The 19,858-nt window shown below is 37.6% G+C and overlaps 1 protein-coding gene across 5 annotated transcripts in view; it reads left to right on the forward strand.

Moving 5' to 3' along the window:
* The window catches only part of BTBD8 (BTB domain containing 8), a 108,388-nt gene that overhangs the window by 13,468 nt on the left and 75,062 nt on the right, over positions 1 to 19,858 (forward strand). For 4 of the 5 annotated variants that reach the window (XM_067726898.1, XM_067726899.1, XM_067726896.1 and 1 more), the window contains 2 exons: positions 332 to 582; positions 8,080 to 8,197. In XM_067726898.1, coding sequence (XP_067582999.1) covers positions 332 to 582; positions 8,080 to 8,197 — 369 coding nt within the window. Of the gene's footprint in view, positions 1 to 331; positions 583 to 8,079; positions 8,198 to 19,858 lie in introns of those variants that run through there. The other variant, XM_067726900.1, reaches the window with a different exon arrangement.

Genomic DNA, 19,858 nt, shown 5'->3' on the forward strand with positions numbered 1-19,858 from the left:
AGAAGTTTTTGATTACTAATTCAATCTCTTGTTATTTGTCTATTCAGATACCCTGTTTCTTCTTAAATCAAGTTTGGTTAGTGTGTATCCTTCCTAGGAATTGTCCCTTTCATTTAGGTTATATAATTTGTTGGCATTATATATTCCTTTTTAACATTAAAAATTTTTATGGACTACTTTTCAAACTTTCTGTTATTTTAGATTGATCTTTCCTCTAGTTAGTCCAGATTAGAAAGGTTTTAAAACTATATAGCCGTTATCTATGAAAGCAGCATGCTGGAAAACTAGCTTTTAAAAATCACTGACATTTATTTTACATTTTGTCTTTTAGGACTGTATACTCATCAAACAGAAACATAAAAAACTATGAAGAGGAAATTCTCAGGAAAAAGATAGTGGAGAGTGGAGTACCACAAAAGAAATGTGACTTCAGTGTTGGAAAGTGTACTGACAATGATGGAAGGTCATCTGTAGGTAAAAGGTCATCTGATCATTCTTTTATGAAGCATGAAATTCCAGAAGATAACAATAAAGAGGACATTCCAGAAGATAACAGCAAGGAGGACAATTTAATTTCCACTGGTGAGGTATTTTTTATGGATTTTTATAAAATTTTATAGCCATGAAAGTAATTATATTCTGATACAGTTAGAGAAAATATACTTCACAAGTCAGCTCTACTGATCACTTTTTATAAGTAAATGAAATAAAAGTAAATGAAAGTCAATATAATAAAAATAAATGAAAGTAAATTATGGGTAAATGGAAATAATAATATGGTCAACTCCCAGTTTTCCTAAGTAATTAGAGATGGGGTTATTATTAAAAAATACACACATAATTCATAATTCTCCTTTTAAGCCTCCATATATTATCATCCTTATTCTAATCTACACCAATAAAAGCTTTAGCAGGCTATAGAATCAATTCTGTTATAACACAATATATGCATTCCTTAAAAAACACCATGCAACACAAAAATCACCAGTACATTTTGTCATGACACAAAATCACTGAAACTTTTGTCGTGACACATTTTTAAAAGATAGGAACCTAATAAAAATGGTTAGCATAGTTTTACCCATGTTAAATGGTTCAGAAATGCGTAAGTACTACAATAAATGTGGCATTTGACCTTGAAAAACACCTCTAGTTTGTTTGTATAAGTGGGTGTCAGAAGGGTTGCAGCTTGTGAATTATTGTGAATTGGTGGAAGGAGGTTGTTAAGGATATAGATATATATACAGGAGATATTCTAACAGGAAACTCGAGACCCCTGGATCAGAGAACAGACTGTTACTTACAGAGCATCTCAGCACTACCTCCCAACCCTCAGTCCCCACGAGGCTATGTGGTGAGGGCCTGATGTTACCTGTCCTGCACGTGCAGTGGGATTGCACCATAGGAGGGGAACACCAACATTATGAGACTTTTATAGGCTGCTGGCAGATCTGCCCATCCTCCTCTGCAGAGAGAGAGACACCTTTACTTTGGAAGGTAAATAAATCTTCTCTGGTTAGGATAAGGTAGCTTCAGTACCCTAGAGTGTAAGGAAATGGTTTTGAGGGGAGGGTAGTCTGAATCTTTCTGGAGCATCACATTATCTCTGACTTCTAAGACATGTTTGTTGTTTAACCATCCTTTACCCAAATTTGCCAGTGCTCTGCTCAGAAAGGCCAGACCATACAGAAGCACAAAAATATTCGTAGAAAATGGTCTCCCAGAAGTTGCTATCTGAAGTCAGATAGAAGTTTGTTACACCAGAAATGGGTAGGTGTGGGTGAACTGAGGTATCTGGTATATGTTTTAGGTGTTTGTGTGTGTTTTGTGTATTCTTACAGGGCTGAGTTCGGCTTGGTGCAGTTCTTTGCCTTGACCTAGTGTTTCTCATGGATTAGCTTGCACCTAAGAGAGAAAAATCAAGAGCATAGTGTCAGAGAAGACAAAGGAAGTTTCAAGGAGGGTGGCATTGACAGTATGCAATACTGCAAAGGAGTTAATAAGATGTGGACAAGCAAGTGTAAGATGTGGACAAGCAAGTGTCTGGTAAACCAGTCAACACGGAGGTTTCCATGGAGTGATGGAGAAAGTAGATGAAGGCAAGGGGTTGAGGGGTTAATGAGCTCTATTCACTTATACTCAAAACTTGTTTGGCCACTTTAATAGGCTGCTGTGGGACCATGCGGAGCTCTAGACTATAGGCAGGAAAAATGGGTAACAAATACCAGCTCTGCCAACTGCTCTAACTATGTGGCCTTGGGAAAGTCCCTTACACTCTCTGAGTCTTAGAGTCCTCATCTATAAAATCAGTCTGAAACCACTTCTTAGGACTGAGACTAAATGAGATAATTAAAAAATATGAATAGATCTACCTCAAGCCTAGAACAGGCATACATGCATGTATTCGTTCATTCACCATAATGAGATACAGTGAACATATATAAAAGAAATCTAACTAAGCTTAAATCAGTTTGTTTTTACTGTTGTTGCACTAAACACCAGTAATAAAACTCTTTAGTTAACAGATACTTTCAAATACATCCAATTCTACTATAACACTTGTTTTCAAAACATGAGTTTGATCCAACACAATTGACATATTAGGGAACAATTTGGGCATAATGGGGCTTTTTCCTTTCCTTCCCTCTTGGTCACTCCTCAGTCTCCTTCACTGGAACTTCCTCTTTCTGCCCCTTAAATAATTGGTATTCTCCAATTTTTTTTTTTTTTTTTTAGCTTCGTATCTAACCACTGACTAGACATATCTGTCTAAATATACCTTAAATATCTCAAAATTTAACTTGTGTCAAACTGACCTAATCATCCGCTTTCTCAACCTGCTCTTTTCTTAAATACTGTATCAGTGTGAATTATATTACCATCTTTCTCCTCAGTTACTCTTTTACCCTTCCTTCGATTCATGATCATGTCTGTTGATTTGTCTCCTAAATATTCTTAAATACTTCTCTTCTTTACCCTCCTGCCATTTCTTTATTTCAGGAATTTGCTATTTTCCTTGAGAATTTGAACCCCAGCTGGTCACCAGGCCTCTTGTTGTGCCACCCTCCATCTCTATTGTACAGAACAACGTCCATCAATTGCAAGTGTGGTCATGGCACTTCCCTTATTAAAATCCTGCAGTAGTCTCACACAGCCTTAATATAAATCCCAGCTTCTTTCCCATGGTGCAAGGGGATGTTGGGAACTGACTCCTGCCTAGAACGCTACTACCTCCTGTCTTCACAACCCCTCGTACCCCCTGAGCTCTATTCTTACTGACTTACTTGGCATTTCCTCCTAAGGAAGTATATTTTGCCACTTCTGTTCTTTTGCACTTGCTGTTTATTCCTGAGATGCTATTCTAATCATTACATTGAGTATCAACTTTGTGCTAGTTTTGAAGATTTGATAGTGAACAAAACAGATAGTGTTCCTATTCTGCAGTTTAGTAGGAGGTACAGTCAGGTAAGTTACGTACCAAGTGTGATAAGGACATAGATAGGGCACATGTAACCTAGGCTTAGGCCTTCAGAGAAAGCTACATGGAGGGAGCGATATCTGAATTGAATCCTGAAGGAAAAAGCAGAAGTTAACCAGGCATAAAGAGTTTAGGGGAGAAGTGTTCCAGGCAAAGGAAACAACATGCCTGGAGGCAAAGAGAACCAGGCACATAGCAAATTTGGAAAACCAGAAATGGTTTGTTGTGGGTGTAGGGTAGAGTAGGGGACAGGAATGGTCAAAGTAAGGGATGAACCTGGATATATAAGCAAAAGCCAGATAATGAAAGCCTTCTATAAAGGATGACTTTATAGTCTATGGTCCAAACTAGGATTCTTTTGAGAGAGTGAAAGATGAAAAATTATTATTGCTGTTGATAATTATTCTGGGGCAAGAGGCATTAATTGGACTGCCCCAGGCAAACCAAAAGATGTGGTCACCTTACTCATAACCTATTTTAAGGAGTTTAGGTGGTACTATTTTGCAGGCTTAAGGAGTATGAACAGAGCAAATTTAAGATAGAGTGGAATGATGACTTCAGGTTGTGGAACAGTTTTGGGTTTCTGTGATTGTGTTTTTGTTTTTGTTTTTCTGGGTACCACTTCTGACACCAAATGTGTGTGGTTTTTTCCACATACCAATTCTCCTAGCACCAAATGGGCATGCAACAGTTCAATTCTAACAGTTAACTATCCAGAGTTAGCACAGACCCCACAGGTTAAGGACTTAGTCCTACAATATTGCCCCCACTTCAACACAAGTGGAGTGCTTAGGCTACTGTAGGGGAGAAAAGAGTTCCTTCTACCCTCTTAGGTCCTGTGACTGGCCTACGAATTTAACTGAAGTAAGACAGATTAACACAAGGGGGAAAAATGGTTTTCATTACTTTCTTTTGTACCAGGAGTTTCACAAAGAAAGGAGATTCAAGAAGGTGGCCGGATGATTGAGGCTTATATATCATTTTAGGCTAAATGAAAGAAAGGACTTTTGGGCTACTAGGTGGTGGAGGCAAGTTATGGGAAGATGAGGGGAGAAAATGTATGGTGAATAAGGATTGTCTTGTTATGCAAATAAGAGTCAAGTGATGAGAATAGTAAGGAGATATCTTTACAAATGGAAATTTCCTTTACAAAAGGGAAAATTTGTACTTTTATTTTTAGGCAGTTAGGGGGATGTAAATAGCTTTTCCTGCATCTGCTCCTTCTCAAGTACCTTTAGCTCAAAATAATCCTCATGCCAAAGTGGCATGTTTCGGGGTGACATATTCTGGCGCTTTTTACTACCCGGGCTTGTGCCCAGTGACTACAAATTCAGGAGTTCCCATGACCATCCTCCTCCAAGGTTCAATAATTTGCTAGAATGACTCACAGAACTCAGGAACACATTTCTCTTACGTTTATGTGTTTATCGTAAAAGATATAATTTAGGAACAGCGAAATGGAAAAGATGCATAGGGTGAGATATGGGGTGGGGTGGGCAAGGACAGTATACAGAACAAATTCCATGCCCCCTCAGGGTGCGCCATCTTTCTGTTACCAAGTCCAAGCTTGCTCGGCTCGCCGCATGACAAGCCAATAAATCAGAGACGAGGTGTTGAGGCAAGGAATATGACTTTATTCGGAAAGCTGGCAGACCGGGAAGATGGCATACTAAAGTCTCAAAATAACCATCTTATCGGGGTTTGGATGCCAGTTTCTTTTATAGCACAGAGAGGGGGAGGAGATGAGGAAGTAAAGTAAAAAGGCCAGAAGTTTTGCACATATCCCCTGGAATGGCCAGCCTCAGGGAGGGGATGTGTTAATTTCTTCTTTTTTGCAGCCATCCACGGGGTGGACAGGGTCCGGATGTTTCCCTGAACAAAGGCACTTTGGTTTAACATTCAGGCAGAGGGGCAGGGTTCCCTGAGGCAGGCCATTATGTATAGACAGTATCCTTTTAGTGAACAAAAGCAGTGGGAAGCAAGGGTTAAAGTCAAAAAACATCCAATATGTAGTCAGATTTGGTTCTTCCCTGTTATATTTCCAACAAGTCAGTGTGTTCACCAACCCAGTAGCTCCCTGAATCTTATTCAAGAAATTTTATAATTCAATCTATAGCCCCCTTTCCCTCCCTGGATATGGGGGGGAACACTGATAATTCCCACTCTTTAATCACATATTTGTCCTTTCTGGTGACCAGCCCCCATCCTGAAGCTATTTAGGAACCCTACCCTGAATCGCCTCATTAGCATAAACTCAAGTAAGACATTCCTATAATTTAGGAAATTTCAAGAGTTTTAAGCTCTGTGCCAGGAATGGGGGAGAAAGACCAAATATATATTTTTATTATACCCCACTGTGATGTATCAAGTTCAGGGGGCTATTTGAGTACATAATTGAGAGTTGAGATAGGTAATCATCTATCAAATTAGCTTGGTTTTCTTTTGAAAAGTTTCTAGATTTTCCCTTTGGGTCAAAAATTATACTCTGATCTTTGAATCATCGAAATGAAGACTATTCCTTCAACATCTCCCACAAATTTATGTGCTTTAAGTCTTCTATAGGAATATCTGGAAGTGGTAGGATCTGCCTCCTTCCCCTGCTTTATTCTGGTTGGAGTTTTATGTTTTTTCTTCAGAAATCTTTTTATGTAGTATTTGATACATTAATTTATTCAACAAATATTTATTGAGGATCTATGTGTTAGGACTATTCTAGGTCTAAGGGATACTTCAATGACTAAAGTGGACTTCCAGCTCTTTTGGAGCTTAGATTCCAGTTAGAGAAGGTACGGTGGGGGTGGAGATAGACAATAATGTAGTAAAGAAGTTAGAAGGTGACATGCTATAGAAAAAATAGGACAGAGGAAGGAGGATTGGAAGTACTAGTGATGGGAGTTGCAATTTTAAATGGGTGGTCAGAGTCAGCCTTGATTAAAAGGTGATGTTTAAACAAAGATTTGAATCCAGTAAGGAAGTTAGCCAAGTGGATATCTGGGAGATGAGTGGTCAAGGCAAAAGAAATGGCAGTAGAAATATCCTAACATGGGAACATAACTTGCCATTTGGAGGAATGAGAGAGAGTTCAGTATGGAAATAAGCAAAAGAGTAGACAATGAGATTAGAGAGGTAGGGAGGAGCCAGATGTGGGGCTTGATAAGCCATTGTAAGACTTTGGCTTTTACTCTTAAAAAAAATGGAGAGAACCGTATTGTTTTGAACTGGAATGGTGATGCCAAAAACTTGGCCTCTGTGCACCAGTGCCAAATCAAATCTTGGAGACAGAGTTTTGGGTGAAGTAGAAAAGAATAGCTTTATTGTTTTGCCAGGCAAAGGGGGACACAGCGGGCTCCTGCCCCTCAAAAACTGTGTGTCCCAACCTGGGAAAATTTGATGAGAGTTTTATAGCAACAGTTCAAGGGTGAGGTTGCTCATAAAATTAGGGTGTGTGCAGGGCCTGCACTCCTTTAATCTGGCTTCAGGTGGTCTCCATATAAGCTTCTCTGGTTCTCGAGGCTATCAAACCATGACCTTCTCTCTGGAATGAGGATTGCTTCATCTTCCATCTATTGGGAGTTTTAGTTCTATAAGGAGCTCAAAAGATATTGTTCCTGCTCCAAGGCTGCACCATTGTTTCTTGGCTGCTCGGCCCTTGTCTCTGCATCCCCTCCCTTAAGATCATTAATTACCTGTTCAAGGGCAAGCATTGCGCTAGGCCTAGATCACAAAATGGCTTAGGCCAAAATGGGTTCTCTTGTGTCAAGAAAGCCATTCATGGTTCTCTTTCTCCGGGGACCCCCTAACTTATCTGTTTACAGTGGTAGCAGTGGAGATATTGAGTAGTGGTTGGATTCTGGATTTCTTTTGATAGTAGAGTCAGTATTGGCATTCTGGTTTATAAATGTATACATTTGTAAATTGGTTAGTGGGAATATGTTCTTGGTGATCCATCCTCACCAGGTGTACTAACAAAAATTTCTGAACTGACAAAGCTATAGTATACAATTTAGTATTTTTCTTTTTTTATATATATGTACATGTTTTATATTTCACTTCCCACTGCCTAAAGTGAATCTTTTGAAGTAGAGATAGTTCTTAAAGTGTTTATTTTCTATACCTCTCCATACTATGTACAGTACTAAACTCATAGTAAGTGTCCTATAAATCCCATTGATTTTAGTTGAAATTCTATTGGTTCACAGATTATCCTAGCCATAAATCCATGAACAGGAACAGGAAAAAATTAAGTGGTGAAAAAGAATATCAAAATTGGAAAATTTTCTAAGTCAGCTGTTCATGAAGTGGCTTCAGTTTTGGTATATAATTTTGTAACAATATTACCTATGTTTAAATGTGTATCTATATTTAAAGGTATATCTATATTTAAATAGAAATATATATTTCAGAGCAGAAAGGATAGATGATTTTAAAGTTTCATTTTACTTTGAATTTACCACTTAAATGTTTCAGTCACTGTTACTCTCTTTCAGTAGCTAATTGAGATAACTGTGGAAAAACATTTTGCTAGTATTAGAATACAAAATTTTGGAATATATATACTATTAAAGAAACTATTTTTTTAGTCTTGTTTTTCTCTTTTAAAGATATTTATGACTTGGAACCTGCATCTGAATTAGGAGAAGATTTATTGAAGCTTTATGTGAAACAGTGTTGCCCAGATATTGATATTTATGTTGATGGAAAAAGTTTTAAAGCTCACAGGTAAATAGGCATGTGATTAATTTGGTGTCTTGGTTGTGACAGTAAAGTGTAAAAGGGTAGCTATCTTTTTCTAGCACGGTGGTTTTCAAGCTGATTCACATAGGGTACAGGGGTTCCATGGTGATGCCTCAGGAGGTCTCTGACAGGGGAGGAGTTTGGACATTAGGCAGGATTTTCTATCTGCACATTCACACATGCACAGGTGACCCTACCCAGACATGTGCACATGCTCAGCTAGAGGAGATCTGTGCTGTGCATTGGGCATGAACCGAAGATTTTATTAGAAGAAAATATACTGTTACCTAAAATAGGTTTGAAAGCCACTGTCACAGAAAATGTAATTAAATGCAATTTTTAATTTCACAGGCATTATGCTATTGAAAATGATTATTTCTACATGAATGACATGTATTTTCTCTGAATTCATTCTGGCTCAAAGCCTTTGATTCAAAATAGCCGATTCTCCTGAATAGCATGGATTAGGAGGTTTAATATTTCAGTGTACTTTTTAAAAATTATTTTTCTGCTGTAGAGTTGGGTTGCTTAGACATTCCAGGCTTTTAGAGTTTAAATTAAAGCCTGCTGCCTGTTTTGGTTAGACTCTTCTTTTGGTAAGTAACTAAAATCTGCTTAAAGAAAGAAAAGATGTTAATAAAAATACAGGGTTTTTTCTTGGAACTTAAGGGAAAGAGGTACAGCTGACCTCATAACAGACTAGAATTGGAACCAGAAAGCTGAGGAACCCAGAGTTCTCCTCCCTATCTCTTTGTGTTTCAAAATAGAATGTTAAGTTATTCTGGTGCTGCAGAAGAGGAAGAACCAGACTATTTTTGCAGATGCAAGAAGCAGTCTTGTAGGTTCAAGGGTACACAGCCCTTAATGAAATTAGCAGTGAGTTTAGATTACAGAAGTCCACCAAGCCAAATAGTAGTGATGTTTGTACTCTCAGAAATCATACTGGTTTTGCCAGTTAACTGACTGTAGTACATTGCTAAACTCTAGGATTGCCAGTTTCCATTAGACTACCATTCAGAATTTGAACTTTTCTTTCTGGGAACATAGGTTTTGTAAATATATATACACATTTTCCTATTTTTTATGAAATCTGCATTATGTATAGTAAAATACAGAGTGTGATACAGATTTATTCATATATTTTCCATATCATGGATATGTATTTCTCATATTTGGGAATATACAAATTCCCAAGTGGTGTGTGTGTGCACACGCACGCCTTTCTTTTTGGTTGGGGTAGGGGGACAGCACAATTTTATTTTTAGAATTAATTTACTTTGATTTTATTTTGTGCCAGATTTTTCTTGAAACCATATGGGCATCCTAGCAAAATTCTACCTATGGAGCCCTAAAGCTATTGTTGTCATACAGGGAAAGCAGGACGCTGTGATGATTTGCAGTATGTCCTCAAACAGTGTCTGTATTTGTCTTCTCCCTGTGTACTGCCTGACAGTGGACTGTTTAAGAGCTGGATCTAGAATATTAGGTCTGTATTTTAGGACAGCTCTTGCCCACATTTCTGGCTTACTTTGTTCACCTAGCAATAAAAAAATAAATTTATGTTAACTAGAAAGGCAATTTCCTGAGAATGTGTTTCAGGAAGATCTGGCTTAAGTTTTCTTGCTTTGTTGTTAGTGCCCTTATGTGAGTTAAAATGGCAAATTCTAAATCCCAAGATTACCTTCCTATTCCAAACTTAAACATCTCTTTGTTTGTACATATTTACTTTATTATTCAGTTCAAAGAATATTATGTCAGTAGTTCAGAAAACACAGGCGTACCTCGTTTTCCTTTATGGCACTTCACAGATAATTGTGTTTTTTACAAATTGTAAGTTTGTGGCAATTCTGAATCGAGCAAGTCTGTCAGCACCATTTTTTTCCCAAAAGCATTGGCTCGCTTCATGTCTCTGTGTCACAGTTTAGTAGTTCTCACAATATTGCAGACTTTTTCATTATTATAATATTTGTTATGGTGTTCTGTGATCAGTGATCTTTGATGTTACTACTACAACTCACCGAAGGTTCAGATGATGGGTAACATTTTTTAGCAATAAAATATTTTTAAATTAAGGTATATACATAACGCTGTTGCACACTTATTAGACTACAGTATAGTGTAAATGTGACTTTTATATGCACTAGGAAACCAAAAGATTAGTGGGACTTGCTTTATTGTGGTGGTCTGGAACTGAACCCTCAATATCTCCAATGTATGCTTGTATCATGTAATATAATCTAAAGCCCAGCAACAGAACTTTCTGAATTATTTCTTGTTCTAGATAATCAATGTCAGCATTTATCCTAGTGGTATGGCTAAAAATCCGTTTGTAAAATGACTGCTTTAATTATATGTACTCATATATTTAATGATCAATGCAAGTACTCACAAAGACCAGGATTTATGGGCAGAATTACATTCAATTTAGGTCTCAAATTTTAGAAGAGTTTAGTTTGCTAGTTTAATGTCCAAACTGGTATGGTAAAGAGATAGTTTCTTTTATTGAGTCACTGTCTTTCTCTTATGCTCAAGCTCCTTCTTCAAAAACATCCCTGGTATCCCAGTTCTTCCAAGATTATGTCTCCAGTTGCTAGTTGCTCTGTCCAGCCTTTCCCTTGATCTGCAGCCCAATACCTGGAGCCCTTTATGTGCTGCCGGACAATCTGATGACAATCACTTGCTTGTGGTGCTACAACTAAGCCAAAGAAATCATTTATAACTGAGTAGTTAAGAGTATGTGAACTATGTATGGAGCCTGTCTGCCTGGGTTTGAATTCCAGCTTTACCATCTTTAGCTGTATGAATTTGGAGAAGTCATTTAACCATTCTGTATTTCAGCATCCTCATCAACGATGGAGATTATAATAATACTCATAGGGTTATTCTGAGTATTAAATTACTAAAAGCATTTAAGTACTTTGAACAGTGCCTAGCACATTGTAAGTACCATATAAGTGTTTGCTATCATCATCCAGGTAATAGGCCTTTGATACGAGATTTTGTGTAGATGGTAGCAACAGTCCGTATGTCCTTTACTTACGTGCGACAAGGAGAGAAAGGTGATTTGAATCACTTGCATTTCCCCCCAATCCAAGGAGGAAAGGGATAGCAGTGGGCCTCCAGGAAAGTCACATTTACTACACTGTTCTGCCTCTACACAGGCCTTTCCCTCTCCAAAGCATAACTTCTCCACCCTTCCCACATCTTTGTCCTTTCTTATCTCCAATACTTCCTCTCAAAGGAGAAACAAAGAGAGCTCTTTTTATTTGGCGGAAGAGAGATTATAATAAAAGGACCCATTAGAGTTCATGGATCCCATTTGTTAATTATGTTACTACTTTTCTGAGTATTGCTTCCTGGAGTACTACAACACATTACTCCTGTTGTGGATCTCTGTAACATTACGTTCTTTCCTGAATTGCTGTCAATCACCAGATGAATACCATCTGCATATTGGGCATTTCTCTCTATTTTTATTTCCTCCTGTCATCTTTAGCCTACCTCTAAGTACCTACCTTATCCACTCCACTGCTAATCTCCCATTTCATTGTGTTAATTATTGTTCTGATGTTTTCTGAGTGAAATTGAATCTGCTATATTTTTAAACTAATTTATTTGTTGCACTTCAGTATTCCATAATTAAGATTCTCTTGGGCTTCCCTGGTGGCGCAGTGGTTGAGAGTCCGCCTGCCGATGCAGGGGACACAGGTTTGTGCCCGGTCCGGGAGGATCCCACATGCCGCGGAGCAGCTGGGCCCGTGAGCCATGGCCGCTGAGCCTGCACGTCCGGAGCCTGTGCTCCGCAATGCGAGAGGCCCGCGTACCGCAAAAAAAAAAAAAAAAAAAGATTCTCTTGTGCTGCTTTATTGAAAAAGCAGGGCAGTGATTCCTAATTTTAGCTTTGTAACACTTAAGATCCTATATCCCTTCCAGAATACCTTTTTTCAGTGCCTGATATTATAACATCAGACATTCATTCATGGGGTTAAAATGCTGTCAAATCTCCCTTTAAAATGTAGATTTCTCTGAATATTTAGTAAATCAGCACTGAGTCAGGAGATCAGTGTCCTAGTCTGTGCCACATGACTAATTAGCTATATATTCTTGAGTCCATCAGCTGAAAACTTTTTCAGAAGTACACTGTTTAGTAATTCAGAAGTCAGTCTTTCTGGGTTTAGATTCTGATTGTACCAATTAATAATTATTGAGAAGTTACTCAATCTCTCCAAGTCTCAAATTCTTTATCTGTAAAAGAAATAATGATAGTAATTGTAGCATAGGATGGCTGTGAGGATTGAATCCGATAATGTACATAAAGCACTTAGCATGGTTCTGTGGCACATCGGAAGCATTCAGTAAATATTAGTTTCTATAAGTATATATTAGATATCTGGGAGGGAGGCACATTGTTGCTTTTTCTGCCTTATCTTAGAGTGGAGGTTGGCAAACTATGACCCAACCCAAAGCCGGTCAGTGGCTTCTTTTTGTATAAAACAACAACAACTACAACAAAAAAACAAGAATATGCAGCAGGGACCTGAAAAGCCTAATATACTTATATTGATGTTTACTATCTGGCCCTTTGCAGAAAAAGTATGCTGTTTCCTATCTTACTAGGATTGCCAAGAAGGTTTTTTGTTTTTTTTTTAACTAAAATTAGATGAAATTATTGACTGGAAAAACAGACATATGGAAAATAGGATCTAATGGAAATATAATGCCTCTTTTCAATTGAAAGATTTATTTTATTTATTTTTTTTAACATCTTTATTGGGGTATAATTGCTTTACAATGGTGTATTAGTTTCTGCTTTCTAACAAAGTGAATCAGTTATACATATACATATGTTCCCATATGTCTTCCCTCTTGCGTCTCCCTCCCTCCCACCCTCCCTATCCCACCCCTCCAGGCTGTCACAAACCACCAAGCCAATATAGCTGTGCCATGCGTCTGCTTCCCACTAGCTATCTACCTTACTACGTTTGTTAGTGTGTATATGTCCATGACTCTCTCTCGCCCTGTCACAGCTCACCCTTCCCCCTCCCGCCAAGAAGCTTTATGAAGTAATTGTAATAAAATTCCAGATTCCCATACAATAAAGTGGGTTATGAACATCTTAATACTAATTACTTTATTAATGATAAATGGTCAACCCTGTCCACTTAAAAGGTTTAAAATAATAAATTAGATGTGGGAACAATAGAGAGAAAAGAGGTGAGATTCTTTGGTACCATGGGCCTTTGAGGGAGGTTGCAATGGGGAACCAAAGCCAAAGGTACTGAGCGCCTAAAAGGAAACAAGTCACCTAGAGTAGAAACTCCTTAACTGAACGTGACTAAATGTACTCTTCAGCTGTTCTCTGTAGAGCATGCTGACATGTTAGGCAGAACTCTCAAGGCTAGGATGTCATTCTCTAGTATACCTATAACATTTCCATTCCTTTTATTGAGTTTGTGTCTCCTGAGTCACTTGGGGTTATTCCCAAACCTGTTTGATGCCATTTGAATTTCTTGTTTTGATAACATGACTTAATGACATATCATATAAACCAATGATACATGATGTATGAAAAGAATTTGTTGTTACAATGAAAACTAAAGTGAATGTTTTAGAAAGATTAATAAGGGAGGGGCACTTTTTTTGAGCATTTTATTTAACTTTTTATTTTATATTGGAGTATAGCCGATAAACAATGTTGTGATAGTTTCAGGTGCACAACAAAGCAACTCAGCCATACATATACATGTATCCATTCACCCCCAGACTCATCTCGGGAGAGGCACTTTTAAAATTGCTGTTGAATTCAGGGACTTCCCTGGCAGTCCAGTGGTTAAGACTCCACACGTCCAATGCAGGGGGCACAGGCTCGATCCCTGGTCGGGCAGCCGGGATGCCGCATGCCACGTGGCATGACCAAAAAATAAAAGATAAATTAAAAAATAAAGTAAAACTGCTATTGAGTTCAGTTTAGATGAAACAATATAAAAGTTTGAGGGGAAATTATAAAAGTCTTAAATTATTCTATACTTCAGATTGCTTCATAAAATTTTTAAATTTCTTCACTTCAGAGAAGTTTGAACTAAAAATCATAGACAGGGTATATGGGTATATATAGTTTTTGCAAGAAATAGGAGACTCCAATCAGCAAACCCACAATAAAAAAATAAAGATTGGCCTTGTATGGTCAAAGATTTGTGAATGAATACATATTTATTTTTTAAGTTAGAATAAGATGATTATGATATAGACAAATCACTTAAAAAATTCTCTCCTAATTTTTAGATTAACCAAACAACTATCAGTCCTCATTGTACTGGATAACAGGGCATCCATTACACTTCACAAATCATTTTTTAACTTAGGAAAGGCTAATCCTATGAAAGCTGTAGTCAATGTATGTCAAAATGGATGTCTCAAGAGAAAGCTAACTTACCATTTTTAAAGTTTATGTTCTCTAAAATATTTGCAAAGTGTAATGGGTAATGGTGACAGCACCAGAAAGTTTGCATTCACTGCTCTGGGTTTAACCTTTATTCAGTTATGTTGAACTAAAAGGAAAAAAATATATTCTTGGAGAAAGAGTACTTAAAAAAATAGTCCTAGTGAGAAATTCTTTATTTAGAGCTTCTCTGAGTAATCCAGGCCATTATTCTGCCTGGAGTAGTGAATCCAGTTCAGCTAAAATCAGGAAGTATTGAATAGCAATGTACTCTAAAGCAAGAGGAAGGGGGAAATTAGGGCATCTCTACAGAGTCAGAAGCAGCCTTGTCAGTTGAGATTAAATTTAGTCAAAAAGAGAAAAAAATTTTGATGTGTTGGAAAATGAAAAATCTGGTGAAGATTTTTAATACACCATGCTATCTACAGCATAATTTTTTAAACTTAGGCTTGTATCTGAATTAAATAGGAATGTTTCCTAAGTTTCTGTCTTAAGGGCAGGGTAATTGTTTAAGCCTCAGATGGTTTTTGTCTTATTTAGATGGGAACGGCTAGCATGCTGCTTAGTTTAAACATGCTGTTTAGCATGTTTAGTTCAAGTCTTCCATATCCTTAACTGACTTTTTGTCTACTTGTTCTGTTAATTACTGAGAAGAATGTTGATGTCTCTAATATAATTGTAAATTTATCAACTTCCCCCTTCAGTTCTATCAGTTTTGCTTCATATATTTTGAAGGTTTGTTATTTGGTACACACACATTTAGGATTGTTATTTCCTCTTGATGAATTGACCCCTTTTTCATTATGAAATATTAGTCTTTACCCCAAGTAATATTCCTGTTGTGAAGTCTTTTGTCTGATGTTAATAGGGCCACGCCAAATTGCTTTCTTTTTTAAAAATTGAGGTATAATTGATATATAGCATTGTATTAGTTTCAGGTGTTTAACATAATGAACTGATCATCACAATAAGCCTAGTTAGCATCCCACTCCAGCTTTCTTATGATTAGCATTTAGATGGTATATGTTTTTTCATCCTTTTACCTTTAGCCTCTCTGTGTCTTTGTATTTTAAATGGGTTTAAAATTAATTTTTTGTAGACAGCTATAGTTATGTCTTGCTCCTTTATTATCTGGTCTCATAATCTCGCCTTTTAATTGGAGAATCTAGATTATTTATGGGAATATAGGTATTAATGTGTTGGAATTTAAGGCTACTATTTGTTTTCATTTTTTCTTTGTTTTCTTTTTCCTCTTTTCTTCTTTTCTTTGTATTAATTGAGAAAAATTTTTTTTTTTTTTTTTTTGCCGTACGCGGGCCTCTCGCTGTTGTGGCCTCTCCCGTTGCGGAGCACAGGCTCCGGACGCGCAGGCTCAGCGGCCACGGCTTACAGGCCCAGCCGCTCCGTGGCATGTGGGATCCTCCCGGACCGGGGCATGAACCCGTGTCCCCTGCATCGGCAGGCAGACTCTCAACCACTGTGCCACCAGGGAAGCCCAAGAAAAAAATTTTTTTAATGCAGTTTATTTCCACTATTGGCATATTGGCTATATTGTGTGTGCGTGTTGTTTTTGTTTTTTTAGTAGTTACTTTAGGATTTGCAATATGCATTGTTACTACCATTTACCTTCAATTAATATTATACACCTTTATGTATGATGTTAGGACATTTTCCCCCTTCTGTCTCTTGTGTTATTGCTGCCATACATTTCACTTCTATATATACTCAAAACCCCACTATAAATTGTAATTAATTTTTTAAACAATTATCTTTTAAGTAATTTTAAAAATGAGGGAAAAAGTTATACTTTAGTTATATTACCAGTTCTGACACTTTCAATCTTTTGTGTAGGTCCAGGTTTCTATCTGTTATAATTTTCCTTCAGCCTAAAGAACTTTCTTTAAATTTCTTGTAATAGAGTTCAGCTGGCAATGACTTTTCTCAGCTTTTGTTTGTCCAGAAAAGTCTTCATTTAGCCTCCATTTTTGAAAGATAGGTTTGCTGAATACAAAATTATAAATTTGTGATTTGTATTTCTTTCAGTGCTTTAATCATGTAATTTCATTGTTTTCTTGGCTGTGCTGTCTCTAACAAGAAGCCTGTGATCATGTGTAGCTTTCCATGTCAGTATTTGATGTACCTTTTTCTTTGGCTGCTTTACAGTTTTTTTCTCTATAATTAGTTTTTAGCAATTTGGTTATATCTTGTGCTTTTGTTTATTCTGCTTATGATTTATTGAGCTTCCTGGACCTGTGAGTTTGTAGTTTTTATGAAATTTGGAAATTCTACAACTGTTATTTTTTTCAAGTTTTCTTACCATCCTCTTCTTTTTCTCCTTTCCACATGGGACTCCAATTATGTTATGTTAGTCCCAAGCTCGCTTAAGCTCCTTTTTTTTAACCAGTTTATTTTTTCTCCCTATGTCTTATTTGGATAATTTGTACTGCTATATACACAGGTACACCAATCTTTTCTTCTTCAGTATCTAATCTTTTTAGTCCATTCATGAACTTTTTTTCATTTCAGATATTGCATGTTTCATCTCTAAAAGTTTTGTCAGGTTTTTAAAAAGATCTCTTCATTATGTTACTTATTTAAAAATCCTTGAGTGTATCTATAATAAGATCTTATTTTATTTATTTACTTTTTATTTATTTATTTTGGGCTGTGTTGGGTCTTCGTTGCTGCACGTGGGCTTTCTCTAGTTGCAGGAGCGGGGGCTAGTCTTCTTTGTGGAGCACAGGCTTCTCATTGCAGTGGCTTCTCTTGCGGCAGAGCACCGGCTCTAGGCACGCAGGCTTCTGTAGTTGTGGCACATGAGCTCAGTAGTTGTGGCTTGCGGGCTCTGGAGCGCAGGCTCAGTAGTTGTGGTACACAGGCTTATTTGCTCCATGGCATGTGGTATCTTCCAGACCAGGGCTCAAACCTGTGTCCCCTGCATTGGCAGGCAGATTCTTAACCACAGTGCCACCAGTGAAGTCCCTATAATAGCATTTTTTTTTTTTTTTTGCGGTACGCAGGCCTCTCACTGTTGTGGCCTCTCCTGTTACGGAGCGCAGGCTCCAGACGCACAGGCTCCAGACGCGCAGGCTCAGCGGCCATGGCTCATGGGCCCAGCCGCTCCGCGGCATGTGGGATCTTCCCGGACCGGGGCATGAACCCATGTCCCCTGCATCGGCAGGCGGACTCCCAACCACTGCGCCACCAGGGAAGCCCCCTATAATAGCATTTTTTTTTCCTGTTTTATTTATTTATTTATTGTTGGAGTGTAATTGCTTTACAATGGTGTGTTAGTTTCTGCTTTATAACAAAGTGAATCAGTTATACATATACATATGTTCCCATATCTCTTCCCGCTTGCGTCTCCCTCCCTCCCACCCTCCCTATCCCACCCCTCCAGGCGGTCACAAAGCACCAAGCTGATCTCCCTGTATAATAGCATTTTTAACTGCTTTTTCTGCTAACTCTATCATTTCTTTCATTTCTGGGTCTATTTCTATTGACTGATTTTTCTCCTGATTATAGTTCATATTTTGCTACTTCTTCACATACCTGATCATTTTTTATTAGATTCGGAACATTATGAATAGTATGCTGTTGAGTGTTTGAATTTTGTCGTCTCTCTTTTAAAAGTGTTGAAGTTTGTTTTAGCAGGCAATTAAGTTATTGTGGATCATCTTCATCTTTTTGAGATTTGTTTTTAAACTTACGGTGGCTCTAGAGTAGCCTTTACTCTGAAGGGTGGATAGCTCTTCTACTGAAGTGTGACCCTTCTGGAACCTAGGAGCAGTATTCAGTCCTTGCCAGAAGGAACTTGATCTTCCTGCCCTGTATGAACAGGCTTATAGCTCCCTGACCTTTATTCTTTGCTGGGCTTCATGAAGTTTTACCCTATGTGTGCTCAGATTGTGTTCAGATGAAGGCTCAACGGGATCCCTCCTCTAATTTTTGGAGCTCTTTTTCTTAAGTTCCTCTTCTATTGTACTGTGCCCCGTAAATTCCAGCTGACTCATTTTCCCGAGCTCCCATATTTGTCTTCTCAACTCAGCAAGACAACTAGGCTCTGCTTCTGTTTACCTTCCCTGTGCCATGATCTAATTGTTTCTGGGAAGAAAAGTAATATGATTGTAGGGCTTGCCTCATTTGTTTTCTTTCTCTTAAGGATCAGAGTTCTGTACTGCCTTTTTTTTCAATGTCATATTTTATTCACTTTCCTACTTGTTAATGGAGGTGAGGCAAGTCCCATACTTGTTATCTTTCATGGGTGGAAGCAGAAACCCTAATTTTTTCTTAATATACTTTATTTTTAGAACACTTAAATTTACAGAAAAACTGAGTACAGAGAATTCCCATATGCCCCCACACCCAGCTCCCTTATTATCAACATCTTATGTGTGCATCTTAGTATAGTACGTTTGTTACAATGAAAGAACCAATATTGAGACAATATTATTCACTAACGTCCATAGTTTATTCAGAATTCATTAGTTTTTGACTAATGTCTTTTTTCTATTCTAGAATCCCATCCAGGATACCACATTACATGTAGTGGTCATGTTTCCTTAGGCTTCTCTTGGCTGTGATAGTTTCTCAGACTTTCCTTGTCTTTGATGACCTTGACAGTTTGAGGAGTCCTGGGCAAGTATTTTGTAGAATGTCCCTCAGTTGTAGTTTACGTAATGTTTTTCACATGATTAAATGAGTTATGAATTTTGGGGAGGAAGTTCACAAAGATAAACTGCCATTCTTATTACATCATTTCAAGGGTACCTGTAATCAGCATGACTTATCACCGTTTATGTTAACCTTGATCACTTGGCTACACTAGTTTTTGTCTGGTTTCTTCACTGTAAAGTTACTCCCCTCTCCCCCCATCTCCCATTTCTATACTGTACTCTCTAGAAGTAAGTCACTGTGTATAGCCTACACTTAAAGGATGGGGAGTTATGGTCCACCTTCTTGAAGGGATAGTATCTACCTAAATTATTTGACATTCTTCTATACAAGAAATTTGTCTTTTCTCCCCTCTTTATTTATTCAAACATTTCTGTGTGTCAGCATGTACTCATGGATATATATTTTGTACTTCAGCTCATTTTGGTACTTTGGTTTGTAATTTGGTTTATCTTGCATTTTGGCCTATTTATTTTTTACTGAAATTGTTCCAGTTTTAGTTATGGGAGCTCCTTCAATTGGTTCTTGACATA

This window comes from Pseudorca crassidens, chromosome 2 (genome assembly GCF_039906515.1).
Source record: "Pseudorca crassidens isolate mPseCra1 chromosome 2, mPseCra1.hap1, whole genome shotgun sequence".
Classification (NCBI taxonomy): domain Eukaryota; kingdom Metazoa; phylum Chordata; class Mammalia; order Artiodactyla; family Delphinidae; genus Pseudorca; species Pseudorca crassidens.